Genomic DNA, 23,214 nt, shown 5'->3' on the forward strand with positions numbered 1-23,214 from the left:
GAAAGGCTGCTCAGCAAGGAAGAAGCCACTGCTCCAAAACCGTGCAGTAGTATCTAAAAAAGCCAGACTACGGTTTGCAACTGCACATGGGGACAAAGATGGTACTTTTTGGAGAAATGTCCTCTGGTCTGATGTAACAAAAATAGAACTGTTTGGCCATAATGACAATCGTTATGTTTGGAGGAAAAAGGGGGAGGCTTGCAAGCCGAAGAACACCATCCCAACCGTGAAGCACGGGGGTGGCAGCATCATGTTGTGGGGGTGCTTTGCTGCAGGAGGGACTGGTGCACTTCACAAAATAGATGGAATCATGAGGGAGGGAAATTATGTGGATATATTTAAGCAACATCTTAAGACATCAGTCAGGAAGTTAAAGCTTGGTCGCAAATGGGTCTTCCAAATGGACAATGACCCCAAGTATTCTTCCAAAGTTGTGGCAAAATGGCTTAAGGACAACAAAATCAAGGTATTGGAGTTTCCATCACAAAGCCCTGACCTCAGTCCTATAGAACATTTGTGGGCAGAACTGAAAAAGCATGTGCAAGCAAGGAGGCCTACAAATCTAACTCAGTTACACCAGCTCTGTCAGGAGGAATGGGCCAAAATTCACCCAACTTATTGTGGGAAGCTTGTGGAAGGCTACCCAAAATGTTTGACCCAAGTTAAATAATTTCAAGGCAATGCTACCAAATGCTAAATGAGTGTATGTAAACTTCTGACCCACTGGGAATGTGATGAAAGAAATAACAGCTGAAATAAATCATTCTCTCTACTATTATTCAGACATTTCACATTCTTAAAATAAAGTGGTGATCCTAACTAACCTAAGACAGGGATTTTTACTAGGATTAAATGTCAGGAATTGTGAAAAACTGAGTTTAAATGTATTTGGCTAAGGTGTATGTAAACTTCCGACTTCAACTGTATAATGCAAAAACAATTGCCTTTATTAGTGTGTATACTCCAAATTCATATAATCCTACATTTTTTGATTCTCTGAACAGCATATTGTTAGAATTAACTGAATACCTACTGGTTATTGAGACACACATGAATGCCATTCTGGACATCTAACAAGACCAACTACAATCCACAGACAACCAAGGCTCTCCAACATATCTGATTACCACCTCAATGATCCTTGTAGGATGGAAATGTTGTTTGTTTATTAATAAAGGTACGTGGTGGAGCTTATGAGTGTGCGGCTCTATTTATTTTATATAGAAACTTTGACACAAATCAATTTTACCTCAGTAGATGGCCTAACATCCCAGTTGCTTTAACCAGCAGAATATCTATTGTCAAAATGAATATATTACCACAGCTGAATTTCTGTAGTTCAATGCTTCTCTTGTCACCCCCTTCTGGCTATTGGGATAAAGTCCATAGTGTGGTATTGACCTCAATCTATAGAAAATGTGTGGGCAGAACTGAAAAAGCGTATGTGAGCAAGGAGGCCAACAAACCTGACTCAGTTTCACCAGCTCTGTCAGGAGGAATGGGCCAAAATTCACCCAACTTATTGTGGGAAGCTGGTGGAAGGCTATCTTAAACGTTTGACCCAAGTTAAACAATTTAAAGGTATTGCTACCAAGTACTAATTGAGTGTATGTAATCTTCTGAATGTGATGAAAGAAATAATAGCTGAAATAAATCATTCTCTCTCCTATTATTCTGACATTTCACATTTTTAAAATAAAGTGGTGATCCTAACTGACCTAAGACAGGGAATCTTTACTAGGATTAAATGTCAGGAATTATTAAACTGAGTTTAAATGTATTTGGCTAAGGTGTATGTAAACTTCCGACTTCAACTGTATCTGGATTTCTCTTATTGGATAGGATTAAATGCATAGAAATAAAATGAGTAGAACGGGAGTGATTTGTCCGTACTATTCATTCTATTTCTATGCATTTATTCCTAACCGATAGGCGAAATCCAGATAACTTTAAAAACGGGGTCCTGGTGATAGAAGCTGTTTCTCACTCTCTCGGTCCCGGTTCTGATGCATCTGTACCGTCCCTGTCTTTTAAATGGTAGAAACCGTGGCTTGGGTGGCTGAGGTCCTTAATGATCTTCTTGGCCTTCCTTTGACAACGGTGCTGTAAATGTCTTGGAGGGCAAGCAGCGTGCCCCCGGTGATGCGTTGTGCTGACCGCACCACCCTCTGAGGAGCCATGGAGTTGCCTGCATGGAGTTGCCTGACAGAATGCTCTCAATGGTGCATCTGTAGAAGTTTTTGGGTTATGTCAAATTTCTTCAGCCGCCTGAGGTTGAAGAAGTGCTAAGACCCCATTGTTTTTATGATGCTTTCGTAACACAGTCCGTGTGATGCCGAAGGATTTCACTTACTGTACAATAACCATTTAGCTACATATTGTCCTCAAGCTAGGACTGAGGGACAGGATTTACTGTATGGACTTACCGCTCATGTTGATTACTCATCCTCATAGAATGACAGTGTTGACAACAGCCTTCATGTGTTCTGGGCCTGTATTCATTAAGCGTCTCGGAGTAGGCGTGTGGATCTAGGATCAGCTCCCCCCTGTCCATTCATTATATTTTAAAAGGCAAAACTGATCCTAAAACAGCACTCCTACGCTGAGATGCTTTGTGAATACAGGCCCTGATGTCGAGCAGAAATGTGCTGCTGAAGGATGCAGTGAAGTTAGTTGGATGTGTGCTGAGAGCCCTGGAGTCTGGCTAATGCGTGTTAATGTTTTATGAGGAAACCATGGTGTTGTATCATTAGTTTTGCTCAGATTATTCCAGCAGGGAGAAAAACTGTTACTTATTGCCTGCCTGTCTGATAATGAATACTGTAGTTAGAACACCACATAGACGTCAGTGAGGGAATGATGGTTCTGTTACCATGTCATGGAGGGGCATCCAGGGCAGATTGGATGCCAATGGAAGTACCTGACTAAATGCATGGAATGATAATGATCTTTATACAAAGACAGTAATATAGGAGATGAACCTTTCAGCAAGTATGGACGGAAAGACAAATATAAAGAATTTACATTATAGTTTGACAGTATCTTGTTATTGTCATTGGAATTTTCCATCAGTGTGCAGACTGAATGAAAAGGCAAAACTCTGCTCCCATAATCAAATCAAATCAAATTTTATTGGTCACATACACATATTTATCAGATGTTATAGCGGGTGTAGCGAAATGCTTGTGTTCCTAGCTCCCACAGTGCAGTAGTATCTAACAAAAAAAATTGTCCAGCGTAGTTCTTTGAGGGCCGTCATGGTATCGGCTTGAGGGGGAATATACACAGCTGTGACTACAACCGAAGAGAATTCTCTTGGGAGGTAATACGGTCGGCGTTTGATTGTGAGGTATTTTAGGTCCGGTGAACAAAAGGACTTCAGTTTATGTATGCTTTCACAATCACACCATGAGTAGTTAATCATGAAACATGCTGTCACGAAGATGAGGCCATCTCCGAACTGTCTTTCTTCACGGTCACTCCTACCACCAAGGTCATCCCCTAACTTTCCTTCTCTCAGGGGCATTTCATGGTCACTCCTACCACCAAGGTCATCCCCTAACTTTCCTTCTCTCAGGGGCATTTCATGGTCACTCCTACCACCAAGGTCATCCCCTAACTTTCCTTCTCTCAGGGGCATCACTGACCTAGGCTGTTTTTAATAATGATGATGTCAGGTTCAGTTTTAGGATGGACAAGTCAAACCAAGTTGAATGCCCTAACTGTGCCGTCCAACACCAGAGCCTTAATGCATGAGAGGATGACATTTTCCTTTACCCCATCCCATTCCAACATGGACTTCCTCTATCCTCTAAACATGGCTGCTGTGCGTCTGCTGAGTGAGCAGGTATTGTAGCGCTACTCGTCAAGTTAGATGGATACTTGACAGGATTCCAGAGACTAGTAGGCTAAGTAATACTTTCTGGATGCGCATGTAAGGAATGTTAGCACTGCTCCATCCAACTTTGCCAAGCCTGAACCTTTAAAGGTGGGTATCGTGCTGTAAACAGGTGGATATGGTGCTGCAAGTCAGAGTTATCTAATGTGTTGGCAGCTGCGCTGAGTACAACCTTGGCTCCCTTTCCTCCCATAGAGCTTGGGATAGTGACAGTAAAGTCCATCTCAGCTCAAAGCTCTTACTTGAAAGCATTAATTCAAAGGACACTTTCTTCTTGTGTCTCGTCTAGAACGTTGCTGTGTGATAATTGCTTTCGACACCTGGTAATGTAGTGAGGGAGGAGTTCTTCATAGGTTAATTTGAGGGTTCCATTGGTCACTGGTTAAAATGGTTCATTTGAATAATCTACATTTCCCCTAATCAGTCGGTTTATAGCTTGTTTCATTTACCAAGCAACAATTCAAATCACAATGGGGCCAATAGAAAAAAATGTAGGTAAACACATACAGTGCATTCGGAAAGTATTCAGACCCCTTCCCTTTTTCAACATTTTGTTACGTTACAGCCTCATTCTAAAATGGAGTAAATCCTTTTTTTCCCTCATCAATCTACACACAATACCCCATAATGACAAAGCAAAATCAAGTTTTTAGAAATTTGGGGAAATGTATTAAAAATAAAAAACAGAAATACCTTATTTACATAACTATTCAGACCCTTTGCTATGAGACTTGAAATTGAGCACAGGTGCATCCTCTTTCCATTGATCATCCTTGAGATGTTTCTACAACTTGATTGGAGTCCACCTGGAGTCCACCTGGTAAATTCAATTGATTGGACATGATTTGGAAAGGCACACACCTGTCTATATATGGTCCCACAGTTGACAGCACATGTCAGAGCAAAAACCAAGCCATGAGGTCGAAGGAATTGTCTTTAGAGCTCTGAGACAGGATTGTGTCAAGGCACAGATTTGGGGAAGGGTACCAAAAGAGCTCTGCAGCATTGAAGGTCCTCAAGAACACAGTGGCCTCCATCATTCTTAAATGGAAGAAGTTTGGAACCACCAAGACTTGGCCAAACTGAGAATTCAGGGGAGAAGGGTCTTGGTCAGGGAGGTGGCCAAGAACCCAATGGTCACTCTGACAGAGCTCCAGAGTTCCTCTGTGGAGATGAGAGAACTTTCCAGAAGGACAACCATCTCTGCAGCACTCCACCAATCAGGCCTTTATGGTAGAGTGGCCAGTAAAAGGCACATGACAGCCCTCTTGGAGTTTGCCAAAAAAGGACTCTCAGACCATGAGAAACAAGATTCTCTGGTCTGATGAAACCAAGATTGAACTCTTTGGCCTGAATACCAAGCGTCACATCTGGAGGAAACCTGGCACCATCCCTACGGTGAAGCATGGTGGTGGCAGCATCAGGCTGTGGGGATGTTTTTCAATGACAGGGACTGGGAGACTAGTCAGGATCGAGGGAAAGCTGAACGGCGCAAAGTACAGCGAGATCATTGAGAGCGCTCAGGACCTCAGACTGGGGTGGAGGTTCACATTCCAACAGGACAACGACCCTAAGCCAGAGCCCTGACTTGAACCGATAGAACATCGCTGGAGAGACCTGAAAATAGCTGTGCAGCGATGCTCCCCATGCAACCTGACAGAGCTTGAGAGGATTTGCAGAGAAGAATGGGAGAAACTCCCCAAATACTGGTGTGCCAAGCTTATAGCATCATACCCAAGAAGACTCGAGGCTGTAATCGCTGCAAAAGGTGCTTCAACAAAGTACTGAGTAAATAATCTGAATACTTATGTAAATGTGATATTTAAGTTTTTTATTTGTAATAAATGTACAAAAACAAATGTCATCTGTTTTTACTTTGTCATTATTGGGTATTGTGTGTAGATTGATTGAGGGGGGGGGGGAAATGATTTAATCAATTTTAGAATAAGGCTGTAACGTAGCAAAATGTGGAAAAAGGGGTCTGAATACTTTCCGAATGCAACTGTAGATAAGCTTAGGTGAGCACACAACACTTAGGTGGATACAATTTCAGTGTCCATGTATATTACCAAATCACAATGGGGGCTAGACAGCAGAAAACCCACTAAGCTTGAGTGAACGTGTTTGGCTACACAACCAAACTATAGCTGTTATGGTCCGGTGTCTGAGTCACCCAGTGACCCTGTCTCAGCAGCCGGCTCCATCATACAAGCACCATGCTTCCCTTCTGCTCCCACCTCTCTCCTATCCCTTTGAGCTCCTGAGTCCCTTCCCCTGCACTCCCCACCACGCTGGGGTTGCTGAGGCGTTGTAATGTGTTGGTTGGGGCTGAGTTGCCGACATTGTCATCTGTGGCCTAGTTCGCCTAGCGTCTCCTCCTCTCCTTGTTGAATAGTTAATAGACACTCAGTGCAGTGTGGAGCCCCTCTGGAGAGACCAAGCTCACAGAAACACCCAAAATACCCCTAGAAACGGCCACAAGGATATATCATTTATTTATTTGGCTAATTCAACCCCCCAATACTACCACGGCATCCTTTGATCACATCACTGTGGGATGTGAGAGCGTGCTTTATATAAATGATATTAATGGTTGAACATACAGTACGTCTTTATCATCGAAGATCAGATCATCACTTACTCTATGTTTAGACTATATCAGAGATCTGACTCAGTTTAATCATGAGAGATGAGATGAATACATTAACTAAAGATGCAGTCCGGGATCTTAAGGTAGCCTCACCAAAAGTTTTGGTTCTGACATTTAGAACAACTTAAAGATCAGTGCCAGAAGATCTGAGGGGCCGACCGGGCACATACCTTAAAAGCATATCAGACATGTATTCGGATACCAGGCCATGTAGTGGTTTAAAAATCAACAAAGCAATTTTTAAATAAACTCTAAAACTAAAATGCAATGAGTAGAGGACGTGACTTTGGGTGGCAATGCCAGGCAGGCATACAGGCTGAAGAGTCAGACTGAATGACTGTGGAGTGCTGAGTGCAGACCTCTAGGTGGCACCAGGTTAAACGCACTGCGCTGTGGTGTGTGCCAAGCTCTACAATGGGATATAGGACCAGACTGGGCTGGGCATGCCCAGGGGGATTACTGACACACCAGAACCACAGCTCTTTATGCTGTGTTATCTACCAGCTGTGAGAGCTGTGTGCTTACTATATCCTATGACTCAACCATGTAAGGAAAAACAAGCCTTATGTGCTGAAAACATCATCATTACTACTATCACCATCATCACCGTCGTCCCATGAGTTAATCTCCCTCTCCAGCTCCAACATATGGGACTGGGAGCAGGCAAACATCTTGTCTTCTCTGGGGGGAGTGTGACGTGACAAGCAGCGCCTTAGCGCCTCAGTCCAAGCTGTGCCCATGATGCCTGTCAGCTGGGAATTGACTGAACTGAATGAATGCCATGGACTCATTATCTTTTCACTTCCTGCAGTTACTGTGCCCACTCACTGTTTAACTGGCCATGTTACAGCCTGAGTCTCGGTGAAAGACTCTATGCTATGGACTCAGTGGACCATGGCCGCTGTTGTTGTTCCTCTTTTTCCTATCTCCTACTCCTAATGAGTGGCATTTCTGGAAATGGCTGTGCTGTGCTGCTTGGTGGCCCAGAAGGAGAATCTGTTGTTTTGGTTGTTGTTTTGGCTTGTGTTTATATATATATATATATATATACTGCTCAAAAAAATAAAGGGAACACTTAAACAACACATCCTAGATCTGAATGAAAGAAATAATCTTATTAAATACTTTTTTCTTTACATAGTTGAATGTGCTGACAACAAAATCACACAAAAATAATCAATGGAAATCCAATTTATCAACCCATGGAGGTCTGGATTTGGAGTCACACTCAAAATTAAAGTGGAAAACCACACTACAGGCTGATCCAACTTTGATGTAATGTCCTTAAAACAAGTCAAAATGAGGCTCAGTAGTGTGTGTGGCCTCCATGTGCCTGTATGACCTCCCTACAACGCCTGGGCATGCTCCTGATGAGGTGGCGGATGGTGTCCTGAAGGATCTCCTCCCAGACCTGGACTAAAGCATCCGCCAACTCCTGGACAGTCTGTGGTGCAACGTGGCGTTGGTGGATGGAGCGAGACATGATGTCCCAGATGTGCTGAATTGGATTCAGGTCTGGGGAACGGGCGGGCCAGTCCATAGCATCAATGCCTTCCTCTTGCAGGAACTGCTGACACACTCCAGCCACATGAGGTCTAGCATTGTCTTGCATTAGGAGGAACCCAGGGCCAACCGCACCAGCATATGGTCTCACAAGGGGTCTGAGGATTTCATCTCGGTACCTAATGGCAGTCAGGCTACCTCTGGCGAGCACATGGAGGGCTGTGCGGCCCCCCAAAGAAATGCCACCCCACACCATGACTGACCCACCGCCAAATCGGTCATGCTGGAGGATGTTGCAGGCAGCAGAACGTTCTCCACGGCATCTCCAGACTCTGTCACGTCTGTCACGTGCTCAGTGTGAACCTGCTTTCATCTGTGAAGAACCCATGGGCGCCAGTGGCGAATTTGCCAATCTTGGTATTCTCTGGCAAATGCCAAACGTCCTGCACGGTGTTGGACTGTAAGCACAACCCCCACCTGTGGACGTCGGGCCCTCATACCACCCTCATGGAGTCTGTTTCTGACCGTTTGAGCAGACACATGCACATTTGTGGCCTGCTGGAGGTCATTTTGCAGGGCTCTGGCAGTGCTCCGCCTGCTCCTCCTTGCACAAAGGCGGAGGTAGCGGTCCTGCTGCTGGGTTGATGCCCTCCTATGGCCTCCTCCACGTCTCCTGATGTACTGGCCTGTCTCCTGGTAGCGCCTCCATGCTCTGGACACTACGCTGACAGACACAGCAAACCTTCTTGCCACAGCTCGCATTGATGTGCCATCCTGGATGAGCTGCACTACCTGAGCCACTTGTGTGGGTTGTAGACTCCGTCTCATGCTACCACTAGAGTGAAAGCACCGCCAGCATTCAAAAGTGACCAAAACATCAGCCAGGAAGCATAGAAACTGAGAAGTGGTCTGTGGTCACCACCTGCTGAACCACTCCTTTATTGGGGGTGTCTTGCTTATTGCCTATAATTTCCACCTGTTGTCTATTCCATTTGCACAACAGCATGTGAAATTTATTGTCAATCAGTGTTGCTTCCTAAGTGGACAGTTTGATTTCACAGAAGTGTGATTGACTTGGAGTTACATTGTGTTGTTTAAGTGTTCCCTTTATTTTTTTGAGCAGTGTATATATATATATATATATATATATATATATATATATATATATATATATATATATATATATATATATATATTATGCCTTTGCCTGCATGCAGTGTAAAATTCTAAATGGCGAGCTGGTGTGTTCAGTGTGAGTCTGACATAATGTTGTGACAGATGTCTCAATGTGTCTGCACGGCACTCCTGAATGACCATCAGCACAACATGGTCAGGGAGTGTGACCCACAACCACAAGTGTTCACCATAGAATGCCCGGCCACTGAGTTCAGGAGCTGGCCGCAAGCTCTTCCTCTGTAAGCCAGAACGGGCGAAGACTGTTCACATTGATGCCTCAGCATCACTAAGCATTTTGTAAATCTGCCCCTCACCCCTGCTCTGCTCTGCTCCGCTACCTTTCAGGGATGCTGAGGTTTGAGATTTCATATTTTCAGGACCACATAGGGAAAGGAAAGGGGATACCTAGTCAGTTGTCCAAATGAATGTATTCATATACCAAGCTTATGCGACAGGGAAAAGTGTAGAGTAGATCCAGTAAAACATGCTCTAACTATTTATATTTTTCTACTCCTTCTTTTAATCTTTATTTGTCCTCTCATTTTAATGTGCAAAAGGTGTCGTAGTGTAAAAGCTTTGTTAGACTGGCTCTTGGTGCTGTATTCCTAAGTGTTTCACCGTATCACCTTTCATTCATTACTCTGATGGGGGGTCATGACTCCAGTCTCCTCCAGTCATGACTCTCTGTGTCCAAGGCTTTCATGTCATGAACATCTCTATCAGTGAAGATGAGATGAGGGGTAGACAAGGTCATTCTTTATGATACAGTGGGGGGAAAAAGTATTTGATCCCCTGCTGATTTTGTACGTTTGCCCACTTACAAAGAAATGATCAGTCTATAATTTTAATAGTAGGTTTATTTGAACAGTGAGAGACAGAATAACAACAAAAAAATCCAGAAAAACGCATGTCAAAAATGTTATAAAATGATTAGCATTTTAATGAGGGAAATAAGTATTTGACCCCTCTGCAAAACATGACTTAGTACTTGGTGGCAAAACCCTTGTTGGCAATCACAGAGGTCAGATGTTTCTGGTAGTTGGCCACCAGGTTTGCACACATCTCAGGAGGGATTTTGTCCCACTCCTCTTTGCAGATCTTCTCCAAGTCATTAAGGTTTCGAGGCTGACGTTTGGCAACTCGAACCTTCAGCTCCCTCCACAGATTTTCTATGGGATTAAGGTCTGGAGACTGGCTAGGCCACAATTGTTTTCTTGGTGACTATGGTCCCAGCTGCCTTGAGATTATTGACAAGATCCTCCCGTGTAGTTCTGGGCTGATTCCTCACCGTTCTCATGATCATTGCAACTCCACGAGGTGAGACCTTGCATGGAGCCCCAGGCCGAGGGATATTGACAGTTCTTTTGTGTTTCTTCCATTTGCGAATAATCGCACCAAATGTTGTCACCTCCTCACCAAGCTGCTTGGCGATGGTCTTGTAGCCCATTCCAGCCTTGTGTAGGTCTACAATCTTGTCCCTGTCATCCTTGGAGAGCTCTTTGGTCTTGGCCATGGTGGAGAGTTTGGAATCTGATTGATTGCTTCTGTGGACAGGTGTCTTTTTTACAGGTTACAAGCTGCGGTTAGGAGCACTCCCTTTAAGAGTGTGCTCCTAATCTCAGCTCGTTACCTGTATAAAAGACGCCTGGGAGCCAGAAATCTTTCTGATTGAGAGGGGTTTAAATACTTATTTCCCTCATTAAAATGCAAATCAATTTATAACATTTTTGACATGCGTTTTTCTGGATATTTTTGTTGTTATTCTGTCTCTCACTGTTCAAATAAACCTACTATTAAAATTATAGACTGATCATTTCTTTGTAAGTGGGCAAACGTACAAAATCAGCAGGGGATCAAATACTTTTTTCCCCCACTGTAGGTATGTTGGTTAATGCAGTTAAACACAGTGGAGGTGAGAGGAGGGAGAGCGGAGGAGAGGGACAAAAGAGGAGAGGAGAGCAGATAGGAAAGGGAGAGGAGAGGAAGAGAGGAGAGGGAGAGGAAGAGAGCAGTGGAGGAGGTGTGCGTGTGTGTGTGTGTGTGTGTGTGTGGATGCTGGGTCTACCAGGGACAGGGTTTCAGGTGCTGGTCTCCCCTCAGTACCAAACTGCCAGTGCACATTGTGACATACATTTTAATTTAAGCTCTCCCCCATGAGACAAAATGCTAATAGCAGTCATACGTTTGTACGGATCATGTCAATGTCTCCTCTTGTATTGTGGTGAGGCTCTTGCCAGTCACAAATTAACGTGTGTGGGTATTTGATTATTGGCTAGAAAATGCAAAAGCTGCTATTTTGCATGAGTTTCACACAAAAAGAAAAGGCAGTTTGTATCTCCCCAAACCCTGAAGCACCAAATATTCAGGATCTACTGCTTTCTCTCCACTTTGATGGAAGATGTCACAAAACATTTTTCCTGCTTACAAGTTCAGGCTGCCCATCTCTTTTCTCATGCCTCTTTATTGGTGGACTAATGATGCCAATCCACAGAGGTACAACAAAGAAACAACCACAAAAGAGCCCAACTGACCAGGTTGTTATGTTAAAGGGGAATTTCACCCTGGCTCTGCCACGGCATATAGTCAATACTATATTAACAACATTATATTTTTATCATAAACATCACAATTATCCAAACCACAAGCTACAACTAGCACATTTTCATTTCACTGGTAGAATCGGGAAGTTTCAACTCCCTGTGTATTCGTCTGCTCATAGTGAACAGCAGTCTGGCATTCATAGCGAACGCTGATATCTCCCGCTAGGAAGAGGGGGGTGTGAATAATGGAGTTCTTTACTTAGAACAACCAACACATAGTAATCTCTGAACTTCTCTAGACAATTTTTTGGTTGAAAAGGTTTGTTTTTTCTGTAATTTTTGTCATCATGTCCATGTGGTGTTCTGTGCCTGGCTTGGGCTAATTACAAACATGCGTGAAAATGTGTTACCGTTCTACCTACCAGAGATTCACCCCAACTCTGCTGGTGGCTTGGGCTATCAAGAATGATGCCGTGACCAACGATTATCAGAGGGATTTTCAGGCTGAACTGATGGGCAATCCATTTTGATGACAGCTGAGAAGTGATGCGATACCATCGATTTGTTTCCTTCACAACAAAACAGAAGATTAGAGGTAACCTAACGTTAGCTAGCTTGCACGTTAGCACATGGAAACCATGTGTTTGATGTATTTGGTACAATTCCACTCCAGCCATTACCACAAGCCCGTCCTCCTCAATTAAGGTGCCACCAACCTCCTGTGGTAGAACAGGGGTCTCTAACCCGGTTCCTGGAGAGCTACCCTCCTGTAGGTTTTCACTCCAATCGCAGTTGTAACTAACCTGGTTCAGCTTATTATCCAGCTAATAATTAGAATCAGGTGTGCTAGATTAGGGTTGGAGTGAACATACAGGACAATAGCTCTCCAGGAACATGGTTGGAGAGCCCTGATTTATAACCACAATAAAATAAATATGGATATTTTCTATCAATCTTTGAAAATTGTCTGCCTTTATGGATACACTGAATATATTTATATAAGCTGTACAGGGCTCTGTAGCATCATGCCATGCAGCACTTTGGGGTGGACACCCACCTGTCTCGATCAGTGAGTGAGAAGACTTGAAATAGACACGATGGCGGTGCACATATTGTTGGATAACTTTATGGACCAAAAAAGGTTTTTATGAGACTCCTGTTTCCCTGAATTGAGGACGAAGGTTGGTCAAATTCTCTGTGTTACACAAAACAGTACCTATCCTGTAACTGCCAGTAATGGATACGTCAAATATAGTTAAATGACATTATCTGGTGTAACAATCTGTTGTTAAAATAACTGGTGATCCGCAGATGATGGGAGAGGTGGTCATTATGAAATGGCCATTCCAAAGAAACGTACAGTAAATTCAAGGAATATTTGTAAATCTGTGGGGGGAGTGTGGTCATGATCAAACTGCCATTCAGCTCCTCATGAGTCATCTGCTTGAAATCGAGCATAATGTATAATCCTTCGAGAGGGATACAGTTCTGCTACAATGACACACGCAACCAAATGAATTCTGTTTTTGTATCTAGAATCCACTCCAGGAAAAAGCCCAGCCATCTTGTATTTTCTGTAAGACAATAAACAATGATACTCTATTGTACAGTTTGAAAAACAGTGGAACTGTGCCAGCATAACATCAACATTAGCGTAGACTAGTTGAACATGCATGCATGTGCACAGGCATTACATTCACAATATCTAGCCTTATAGAAGGAAATATGGCATAACATTCAAACTTTGCACAGTGACCAGACTGTACAAATGGTAGGTAGGTAGGCAGACAATATTGACCTGCAGCCATGTCTATCAGGCATGCTTAGGCAAATATTTTTTATAGTAAAACCAGCTTCAGTTTCAGAGATTTACAACAGTAAATTGTTGTATTATTGTTTATCCTTACTATTTGCTAGTTAACCTAGCTAGCTAGCTTGCTGGATATGCAATACTTGTTATTTACATCTGTTTGGAATCCTATCTTGCATCATGCCTAACATTTTGTGAGATTAAAGGGGAAAACACTCAGTTCTGCCTCCAGGACAAGACCTGCGAGGAAAAAAAACAGAGGGAAAAGAAGTCAGAGGGTGTATGAGGATGTATTTTGTTGTGTGCCCACTTAAAGGGATTGTAGTGGTTCCTGGTACAGAATCCAGTATTTACCCCTACAGTAGTAGAGTGGCTCAGATAGGGACTGCGCCCCACATGTAACTCCATTTATTCTGGACAACAGAGTGATACAGACTCATCACTTCATCTGACAGCGGCCCACACTTCGTTGCGCCTGTGTTTGGTATAGTGAAATGGTAATGTGTGGAAAGCCGCCACAACACAATGAGTATGTGATCCATAATTATGTACTATATAGAATACATAATGAGGATTTGAATGGTTTGTTGATGATGTTGCTGGCAGGACTTTGACAAAAGTTGGCATGAGCAAGGGAACAATAATCATCAAGGAGCTAAGCCGAAGTGAGCGAAGAGAATGTGAAAATCAAGGAGCTGTGACAAATGTTTCATTTGAAATTCAGTCATGTCGTCTAAATACACATTTTTTAAAAAATTACACATTTATTAGGCGCTGTTTAACAAAAATAGAGCTGAAAGAGGGAGAGATAAGAGCCTCACTGGAGAGAAATGAATTTAGAAGAAAGAGGAATAATGTGGGGAAAATGTGCCAGTCTGTTCAGAGTAATCCTCTTGAACATTATGACCAGCCTGGTTATGTAAGTTCTAACCGTATCCAGGCAGATAGAGGGATCACAGAGAGGGGGAGGAGGAAGGGAGGGAGGGTGTAGAGATTGGGGCATGCTCAAAAAGCTGATGCAATCCTGAATCAGAGATTCACCTCAAACTGATGTAGAGTAAGAGAAACCATCCTTTATGGTGATGGATTTCAGCACAGCTGCTGCCTATAACATCTGTTGGCCGCTGGTTGCGTGTGATTAAAGAGAAAACAAACAAACTATTACAGGGTCACCAATGACAATGAGCAACAACAGGGTTAGAGCAGATTAGATAGCGATGACTGTTTCTTTATTAACCTCTAACCACTCTATATGTGTTGAGCAGCTCTACTGTAAATCACAACAGCACCAGTGGAAAAAGCAATAAAAGTATCCTCTCCAGTTGTGAAATGTGACTGACCGGCTCGATCTTATGTAGCAAAATTTGAATTGTGTTTTTTACATTGGATAAAAGTAGAGACTCGGAGCTAGAAAATTATATACAGTTGAAGTCGGAAGTTTACATACACCTTAGCCAAATACATTTAAACTCAGTTTTTCACAATTCCTGACATTTAGTCTTAGTAAAAATTCCTGTCTTAGGTCAGTTAGGATCACCACCTTATTTTAAGAATGTGAAATGTCAGAATATTTGTAGAGAGAATGATTTATTTCAGCTTTTATTTCTTTCGTCACATTCCCAGTGGGTCAGAAGTTTACATACACACAATTAGTATTTGGTAGCATTACCTTTAAATTGTTTAACTTGGGTCAAAGGTTTCGGGTAGCCTTCCACAAGCTTCCCACAATAAGTTGGGTGAATTTTGGCCCGTTCCTCCTGACAGAGCTGGTGTAACTGAGTCAGGTTTGAAGGTCTCCTTGCTCGCACACCCCTTTTCAGTTCTACCCACACATTTTCTATAGGATTGAGATCAGGGCTTTGTGATGGCCACTCCAATAACTTGACTTTGTTTTCCTTTTTGTCACAACTTTGGAAGTAAGCTTGGGGTCATTGTCCATTTGGAAGACCCATTTGCGACCAAGCTTTAACTTCCTGACTGATGTCTTGAGATGTTGTTTCAATACATCCACATATTTTCCCCTCCTCATGATGCCATCTATTTTGTGAAGTGCACCAGTCCCTCCTGCAGCAAAGCACCCCCACAACATGATGCTGCCACCCCCGTTCTTCACGGTTGGGATGGTGTTCTTCGGCTTACAAGCTTCCCCCTTTTTCCTCCAAACATAACGATGATCATTATGGCCAAACAGTTCCATTTTTGTTTCATCAGACCAGAGGACATTTCTCCAAAAAGTACCATCTTTGTCCCCATGTGCAGTTGCAAACCGTAGTCTGGCTTTTTTTATGGCGGTTTTGGAGCAGTGGCTTCTTCCTTGCTGAGCAGCCTTTCAGGTTATGTCAATATAGGACTCGTTTTACTGTGGATATAGATACTTTTGTACCTGTTTCGTCCAGCATCTTCACAAGGTCCTTTGATGTTGTTCTGGGATTGATTTGCACTTTTCGCACCAAAGTACGTTAATCTCTAGGAGACAGAACGCGTCTCCTTCTTGAGCGGTATGACAGCTGCGTGGTCCCATGGTGTTTATACTTGCATACTATTGTTTGTACAGATGAACGTGGTACCTTCAGGCGTTTGGAAATTGCTCCCAAGGATGAACCAGGCTTGTGGCGGTCTACAATTTTTTTTTATGGGTCTTGGCTGATTTCTTTTGATTTTCCCATGATGTCAAGCAAAGAGGCACTGAGTTTGAAGGTAGGCCTTGAAATACATCCACAGGTGCACCTCCAATTGACTCAAATGATGTCAATTAGCCTATCAGAAGCTTCTAAAGCCATGACATACTTTTCTGGAATTTTCCAAGCTGTTTAAAGGCACATTCAACTTGGTGTATGTAAACTTCTGACCCACTGGAATTGTGATTAAGTGAAATCTGTCTGTTAACAATTGTTGGAAAAATGACTTGTGTCATGCACAAGTCCTAAACGACTTGCCAAAACTATAGTTTGTTAACAAGAAATTTGTGGAGTGGTTGAAAAACTAGTTTTAATGACTCCAACCTAAGTGTATGTAAACTTCCACCTTCATCTGTATCATACACTACATTTGAGGAGACAATGGGAAAGTAATTCTGCTTTGAATTTTGATAAACTTGCTACCCCACTTTTGAGAAAATGGCCCTTGAATGATTTGGTACACCTACTGGAGAGCTCTTCTTTGGCTACACCCATTCAGCATGGTTCATATCCTCTTTAGCCTTAGCCCCACCCATCTCTTTAATGATTCACATGTGAGGTCATGTGCTAAACAGTGAGTACGGTAATGTACTAAACAACCAAAGATTTCAAGACTAAAGGCTGGTTTATACTACGTCTATCGACATGTCTGTATACAGTTGTTGCAGTGACATCATGAACATTCTATTGTCGTCCAACAGCAAACTTGTCATTGTCGTTATGAAAAAGTATAAACAAAAAAATCAGCAGCTTGTTGTTCCAAAGTAGCATAACTGGTCTATTTTAACACCAATAAACCCATCCGTTTAAAAACAAATGTATACATTTTTCAATCTAGCAAACCAGGCAACTAAAAGCAACTTTCTAAACAATGTTTTGGGTCAATTCTAGCTTGTTAGCTAGCTAGTTAACGTTAAGTTAGTTGGCTAGCCAGTTCAAATAATTACCATATCATATAGCTGTCAACATATTAACTTCAGCTAATTTGTATTCATTATTACAGGAAAATAAACTCACAACAAGAACCTTATTTACAAGTGATTGGCGAGCTAATTTGTTCTGCGTGTGACTAAATAAAAGCAGGGCATTCTACTGGAGAACTTGGACAGTGTCTCGTTGGCCTAACGTTATATCCTAATTTGACTTTGGTGTTCTTCACATTACCGTCTCTGGTAAACACACACTATATTAAATAAAATCAACGTTTATTTGTCACATGCACAGGATACAGAAGGTGTAAACGGGACAGTGAAATGGTTACTTGCATAGTGGAGTCTTTTGTTTTGACATAGCTAGCTAAACAATGAACCATAATTCCAACTCATAACGTTACTACCCTGCATGAATTTACATGTAGTTAAATCTAACCAACTAGGTTCAATGTTAGCTAGGCTATACATTAGGCTATACATAGTAATGCAAATGGCTCGGAGATATGAATAATATTACTACATATCATAGGCGTAACGTTAGCTAGCTAACAGTACGCTTTAACTTGCAATGATAACGACTTTCTGACTAAATTGGAAACATATAACATCTGAAAATGTACTTAGACTCTCTTAGCTAGACTGTCTTACCCAAATACATGGATGAACCCTTCTCCCTCTCCATCATGGATGCCATGGTTGTCCATCGTTTGAAGATGCAATCCGGGACAGGTGTTTTATACAACAGCCTGTGTTCTCTTTTTGACTCCCTTAGCATTTGCAATCAATTGTCTGAATTTTCTCCTTAGCTATCATACTCTGCTTCCACTGAGCATTCCACAGATTTCAAAACTTGGTCCTCCAGAAAGTGGAGAGCCTTAGCAACATTTTTGCAGTTATTCACGATATCTTTCAAAACCGAGCAGCTCATGTTACAGATAGGAAGAGACTGGAAGATAGAAAAGTGGAGAGAGAAAGAGGGGGAGAGGAAAACAGAGGTAAAAATGGAGTGAGGGGGATAGGACAAGAGATTGAGAGAGTAGGGGGGTGTTAGTAGCATCACCATAGGGTGGTAGTAGCCTATGGTGAGCCACAGTATCAATCTCAGACCATGTGACAGAATATAACACAGATAGCTGAGACCCAACAAGGAAGCTATCTCAACACCCCAGTGAATCTTTGTGATTTTTTTTCCCACACTAACAGTGTGACAGATGGCAAAGCCTCGAAATGAGTGTTCCTTCCTCTGGCTTCTATACGAGAACTGAAGAAATTATTTGTTGTGTTTTCTCTCCTCAGCAGCCTGCCTAACTTCAAAGCTGAGCTGCTGTGTTTGAAATTCATTGAAAGCCATTGATTAATAATTCAGGTAGTGATGGGCAGGATGGGGAGGGTGTTCCTCTGCAGAGCAGTAGGATCTGCTGCTCAGCTGCTACTGTAGAACACACTCTTTCTCATGTACGGTAGTTGAAGCTCACACATGTATGCATGTATGTGTTCAATTCCCACTTTTGAACCAGCTACCTTCTGGCTACTGGTCTACTTAAAAGTTTTGCCCTTTATGTAAAGTGTTGAAGGAGGAATATTGATAACTTTCTTTATCTTTCTTTGCAGAGACAAGAATCTGGAGCCATGAGTGGAAACAGCAAACCTTCTGGACAAGGTGGGTAAAGGATTTATATAGGACAAATATTACAAAATACACAACATACTGTACAACCATACATCACGTAGACCTTCTGTACTGTATAACTACTATCCTGCTTTCAAAAAGTGTCTTGTGAAATTCATGACTGAAAACTCCATTCATGTTGGTACATATGAACACATAGAGTGAGAGTTATAGAACACATTGAGTGAGAGTCCACAGTCTCCACTTCTACTCATGGAGAACCTAATGTCCAAAAACAGCAAAAACTGAGAAGCAGAGATGTCTCAGAACTTGACAGATAATGTCTTGACTATCTCTCTTTTGTGTTTTTTAATGAAAGAAAAGACGCCATGATTAAATAATAAATAAAGTATTTCGATCTACCTTGGGCACATTCAAGCCTGGGATTCACAGAAATAACTACTTTCAAAACTAGGGCATGGTATTGTTGTCATGATAATGTAATTCAAATCCCTGGAGTTAGAGACAGCAAAATTAGACTTGCAGGATGCTTGGCAGGATACTCTGATATCCAGAAATGACATTAAATGTAGAATTCAGCTATCCGGGTAAAGCGAATGTGAGTAGATGAGAAATTGAATTAAAAGTCACACTTCAAATAGATTTTGGACCAAATAATTTACATTTTTCTCATTACCGCTGAAGTTTAACTTTACAGTAATGGAGATTAGATAAATGTGATTAATTTAGTTATATATAATATATATATTATATAACTTTCTGATAGGAGCATAGGGTTGAAAAATTCCAAAGAAATGTATAAACTGTATGTGAAGTCCCATACATACTATCCATCAGCTGTGCCCTAAGTGTCTTTAATGATTGAATAATCTATCCAGTTACCATAGTTGTAGTTGATTGAATGTGTGACTTTGATTGAGGTGTGAAGTACATTTATTTGGCATTTGTCAAGTTCTAATTTCTTTGTTTTAACCGTTTAAATGTTTTAGTAACCTAAGCAACTAGAATTGTCCCACTATGGTCATATTTCAATGCCTAAATTGAAGTAGATAGAACACATGTACAATACATTTACCATAGGGAATTACATTGACTATGTTTTATTGTAGTCCATTGCAAGTTAGATCAAATTTGGTGGATTATATACGTGGTAGTGAGGATTTCATGTAGTCTGGATTGCAGCTATACCCCTCTATACCGAATGCTCTCACCTAGGTGTTCTGAGACTAGACCTTCATCAATCATTGTCCCAGTGTCCCTGAGCAGCATAAATCTCAGTCACCAGCTCCAACCAGTGGCATCAGTTCAGCTAAACCTAGGGTATGGCAAAGTGGAGTGTGAATTCCAAGGATTGAAGCTCATTTACTGCATTTCTACACATCTCAAACAAAACAACGAAAACAAACAAGAAAAATAAATACAAATAATGACTCCAGCCATCAATTATCACTGCAATATTAGCTTTAAAAGTCTGTGGAACAGCATATACAATGTCAACCACTACTTAACTTCATCATAAATTGACTCATTTACTTGTGGAATGGTGCATACAGTGCAGCGTGAAATAGATGCATAATACACGCTATCACGCTATCATGGACGACTTCAAATGCCGACATCCATTTTAGGCTATATGACTGGAGACATAAGCAACATATTTTTTAATATGATACAAATTAGACACCTACTCTGCTGACACTGACAACCCACTGGGCACACACTGGTTGAATCAACGTCATTTCAATGAAATTACGTTGAACCAACATGGAATAGTCTTTGAATTGACGTCTATGCCCAGTGGGAAACAAATCAATAAAAATGAATTACGAAAAGGGGAGACACAAATTGTACAATATGACTTCCATCTTTTTTTTTTAACTAGGCAAGTCAGTTAAGAACAAATTATTATTTACAATGACTGCCTACCCCGGCCAAACCTGCACCAATTGTGCACCGCCCTATGGGATTCCCAATCACAGCCGGATATGAACTGCAGTGATGACTCTTGCACTGAGATGCAGTGCCTTAGACCACTGCACCACTCGGGAGCCCATCTAGCCTGTAGGAAATTATTGTCACCCCAAAAAACTTTCCAGTGGTACTGATCCAAGAATGCGCACTCACTGGGGATATGGCCGATGCGCTCCGCTGGTGACGAGGGGGAACGCTGCCATTCATTGTAGCCATTGGCGCTCTGTAGAGTTGCTGTTTTCTCGTGTCAATTAACTTGTGACATTCTTGAATGAGTCATTTTACTAATAAAGTCAGATTTAATAAACAAATATGATAGTCAATTTAAAAAAGGTTAAGGGTACAAGACTGTATACAAATCTGGCTGTGTTGGGTATATCACTACAAATCCCATCGAGCCAAGCGGGGAGAGGTCACATTTCCAAGACCAGTCAGAAGCTTCCAGCTAACCCTAAGCCAATGAATCTCAAAACTGAACTTGGATCGGTGTTAAGTAGCAATGATATCCTTCGCCACCGTTGTGTTACGACATGACAGATAGCTCGAACCAGTCATGACTATTCAACAAATCAATCAATAATTTTCTGGTTTCTTTCCAGTGAATTTCTTAGTTACATGATTGTATAACTACATGAAACAAAGATAAATATTTAAGGAGAGCATTTCAGTCAATTCATGAATTGAAAACTGTAAAAAAAAAAAAATTATGCAAGGATGAAATGGAGTGACTCCAATTGTGGTAGACACACCCATTCAGTTTGACTCCCCAGTTGCTCTATGCTATAATGGTGCCGGAGGGGAAGGCTGCCATTTTACGGGCTCCTTACCAACTGTCCTATTGTGTTTGTTTTTTCGCATTGTTTAAGCTGTAGACCACACTATCTACCAAGAGAGTTCTCATCTACTGTATTTTATTCATACCAGTCTATTTACCACCACAAACCAATGCTGGCACTAAGACCAGAAGCGGCGCTCCTAGTGGCTGGGGACTTTAATGCAGGAAAACTTAAATCCGTTTTACCTCATTTCTACCAGCATGTCAGAGTAAAAAAAAACTCTAGACCACCTTTACTCCACACACAGAGAAGCATTGAAAGCTCTCCCTTGCCCTAAATGAGAAAATTCTGACCATAATTCTATTCTCCTGATTCCTGCTTACAAGCAAAAACAAAAGCAGGAAGTACCAGTGACTCGCTCATTACGGAAGTGGTTAGATGACGCGGATGCTACCCTACAGGGATGTTTTGCTAGCACAGACTGGAATATGTTCCGGGATTCATCCAATGGCATTGAGGAGTACGACGTCATCCCCACAGTGACCGTACGTACATTTCCCAACCAGAAGCCATGGATTACAGGCAACATCCACACCGAGCTCAAGGCTGGAGCTGCCACTTTCAAGGAGCTTATAAGAAATCCCACTATGTCTTCAGAAAAACCATCAAACAGGCAAATTGTCAATACTGGACTAAGATTGAATCCTACTACACTGGCTCTGACGCTCGTTCGATGTTTATTTTTTATTTATTTTATTTCACCTTTATTTAACCAGGTAGGCTAGTTGAGAACAAGTTCTCATTTGCAACTGCGACCTGGCAAGATATTATCTCAGCTCACTGGTCACCGTAGCAGCACCCACCTGTAGCATGCGCTTCAGCAGGTATATCTCTCTTGTCACCCCCAAAGCCAATTCCTCCTTTGGCCGTCTCTCCTTACAGTTCTCTGCTGTCAATGACTGGAACGAACTACAAAAATCTCTGAAACTGGAAACACTTATCTCCCTCACTAGCTTTAAGCACCAGTTGTCAGAGCAGCTCACAGATCACTGCACCTGTACATAGCCCATCTATAATTTAGCCCAAACAACTACCTCTTCCCCTACTGTATTTATTTATTTTGCTCCTTTGCACCCCATTATTTCTATTTCTACTTTGCACTTTCTTCCACTACAAATCTACCATTCCAGTGTTTTACTTGCTATATTGTATTTACTTTGCCGCCATGGCCTTTTTTGCCTTTACCTCCCTTATCTCACCTCATTTGCCCACATTGTATGTAGACTTATTTTTCTACTGTATTATTGACTGTATGTTTGTTTTACTCCACGTGTAACTCTGTGTTGTTGTATGTGTCGAACTGCTTTGCTTTATCTTGGCCAGGTTGGCAATTGTAAATGAGAACTTGTTCACAACTTGCCTACCTGGTTAAATAAAGGTGAAATAAAAAATAAATCAAATAAATAAAGCATAGCAATTCGACACATACAACAACACAGTTACACATGGAATAAACAAAACATACAGTCAATAATAGAGTAGAACAAAAGAAAACAAAAAGTCTATATACAGTGAGTGCAAATGAGGTAAGTTAAGGCAATAAATAGGCCATGGTGGCGAAGTAATTACAATATAGCAATTAAACACTGG

The 23,214-nt window shown here is 41.8% G+C and overlaps 1 protein-coding gene across 1 annotated transcript in view; it reads left to right on the plus strand.

Annotated features, from left to right (window-relative positions):
• The window catches only part of LOC106603560 (calmodulin regulator protein PCP4), a 39,875-nt gene that overhangs the window by 9,577 nt on the left and 7,084 nt on the right, over positions 1-23,214 (plus strand). Inside the window, exon 2 of the mRNA XM_014197412.3 lies at positions 18,799-18,847. Coding sequence (XP_014052887.3) covers positions 18,799-18,847 — 49 coding nt within the window. The remainder of the gene's footprint in view (positions 1-18,798; positions 18,848-23,214) is intronic.

This window comes from Salmo salar, chromosome 04 (assembly GCF_965601325.2).
Source record: "Salmo salar chromosome 04, fSalSal1, whole genome shotgun sequence".
NCBI lineage: Eukaryota > Metazoa > Chordata > Actinopteri > Salmoniformes > Salmonidae > Salmo > Salmo salar.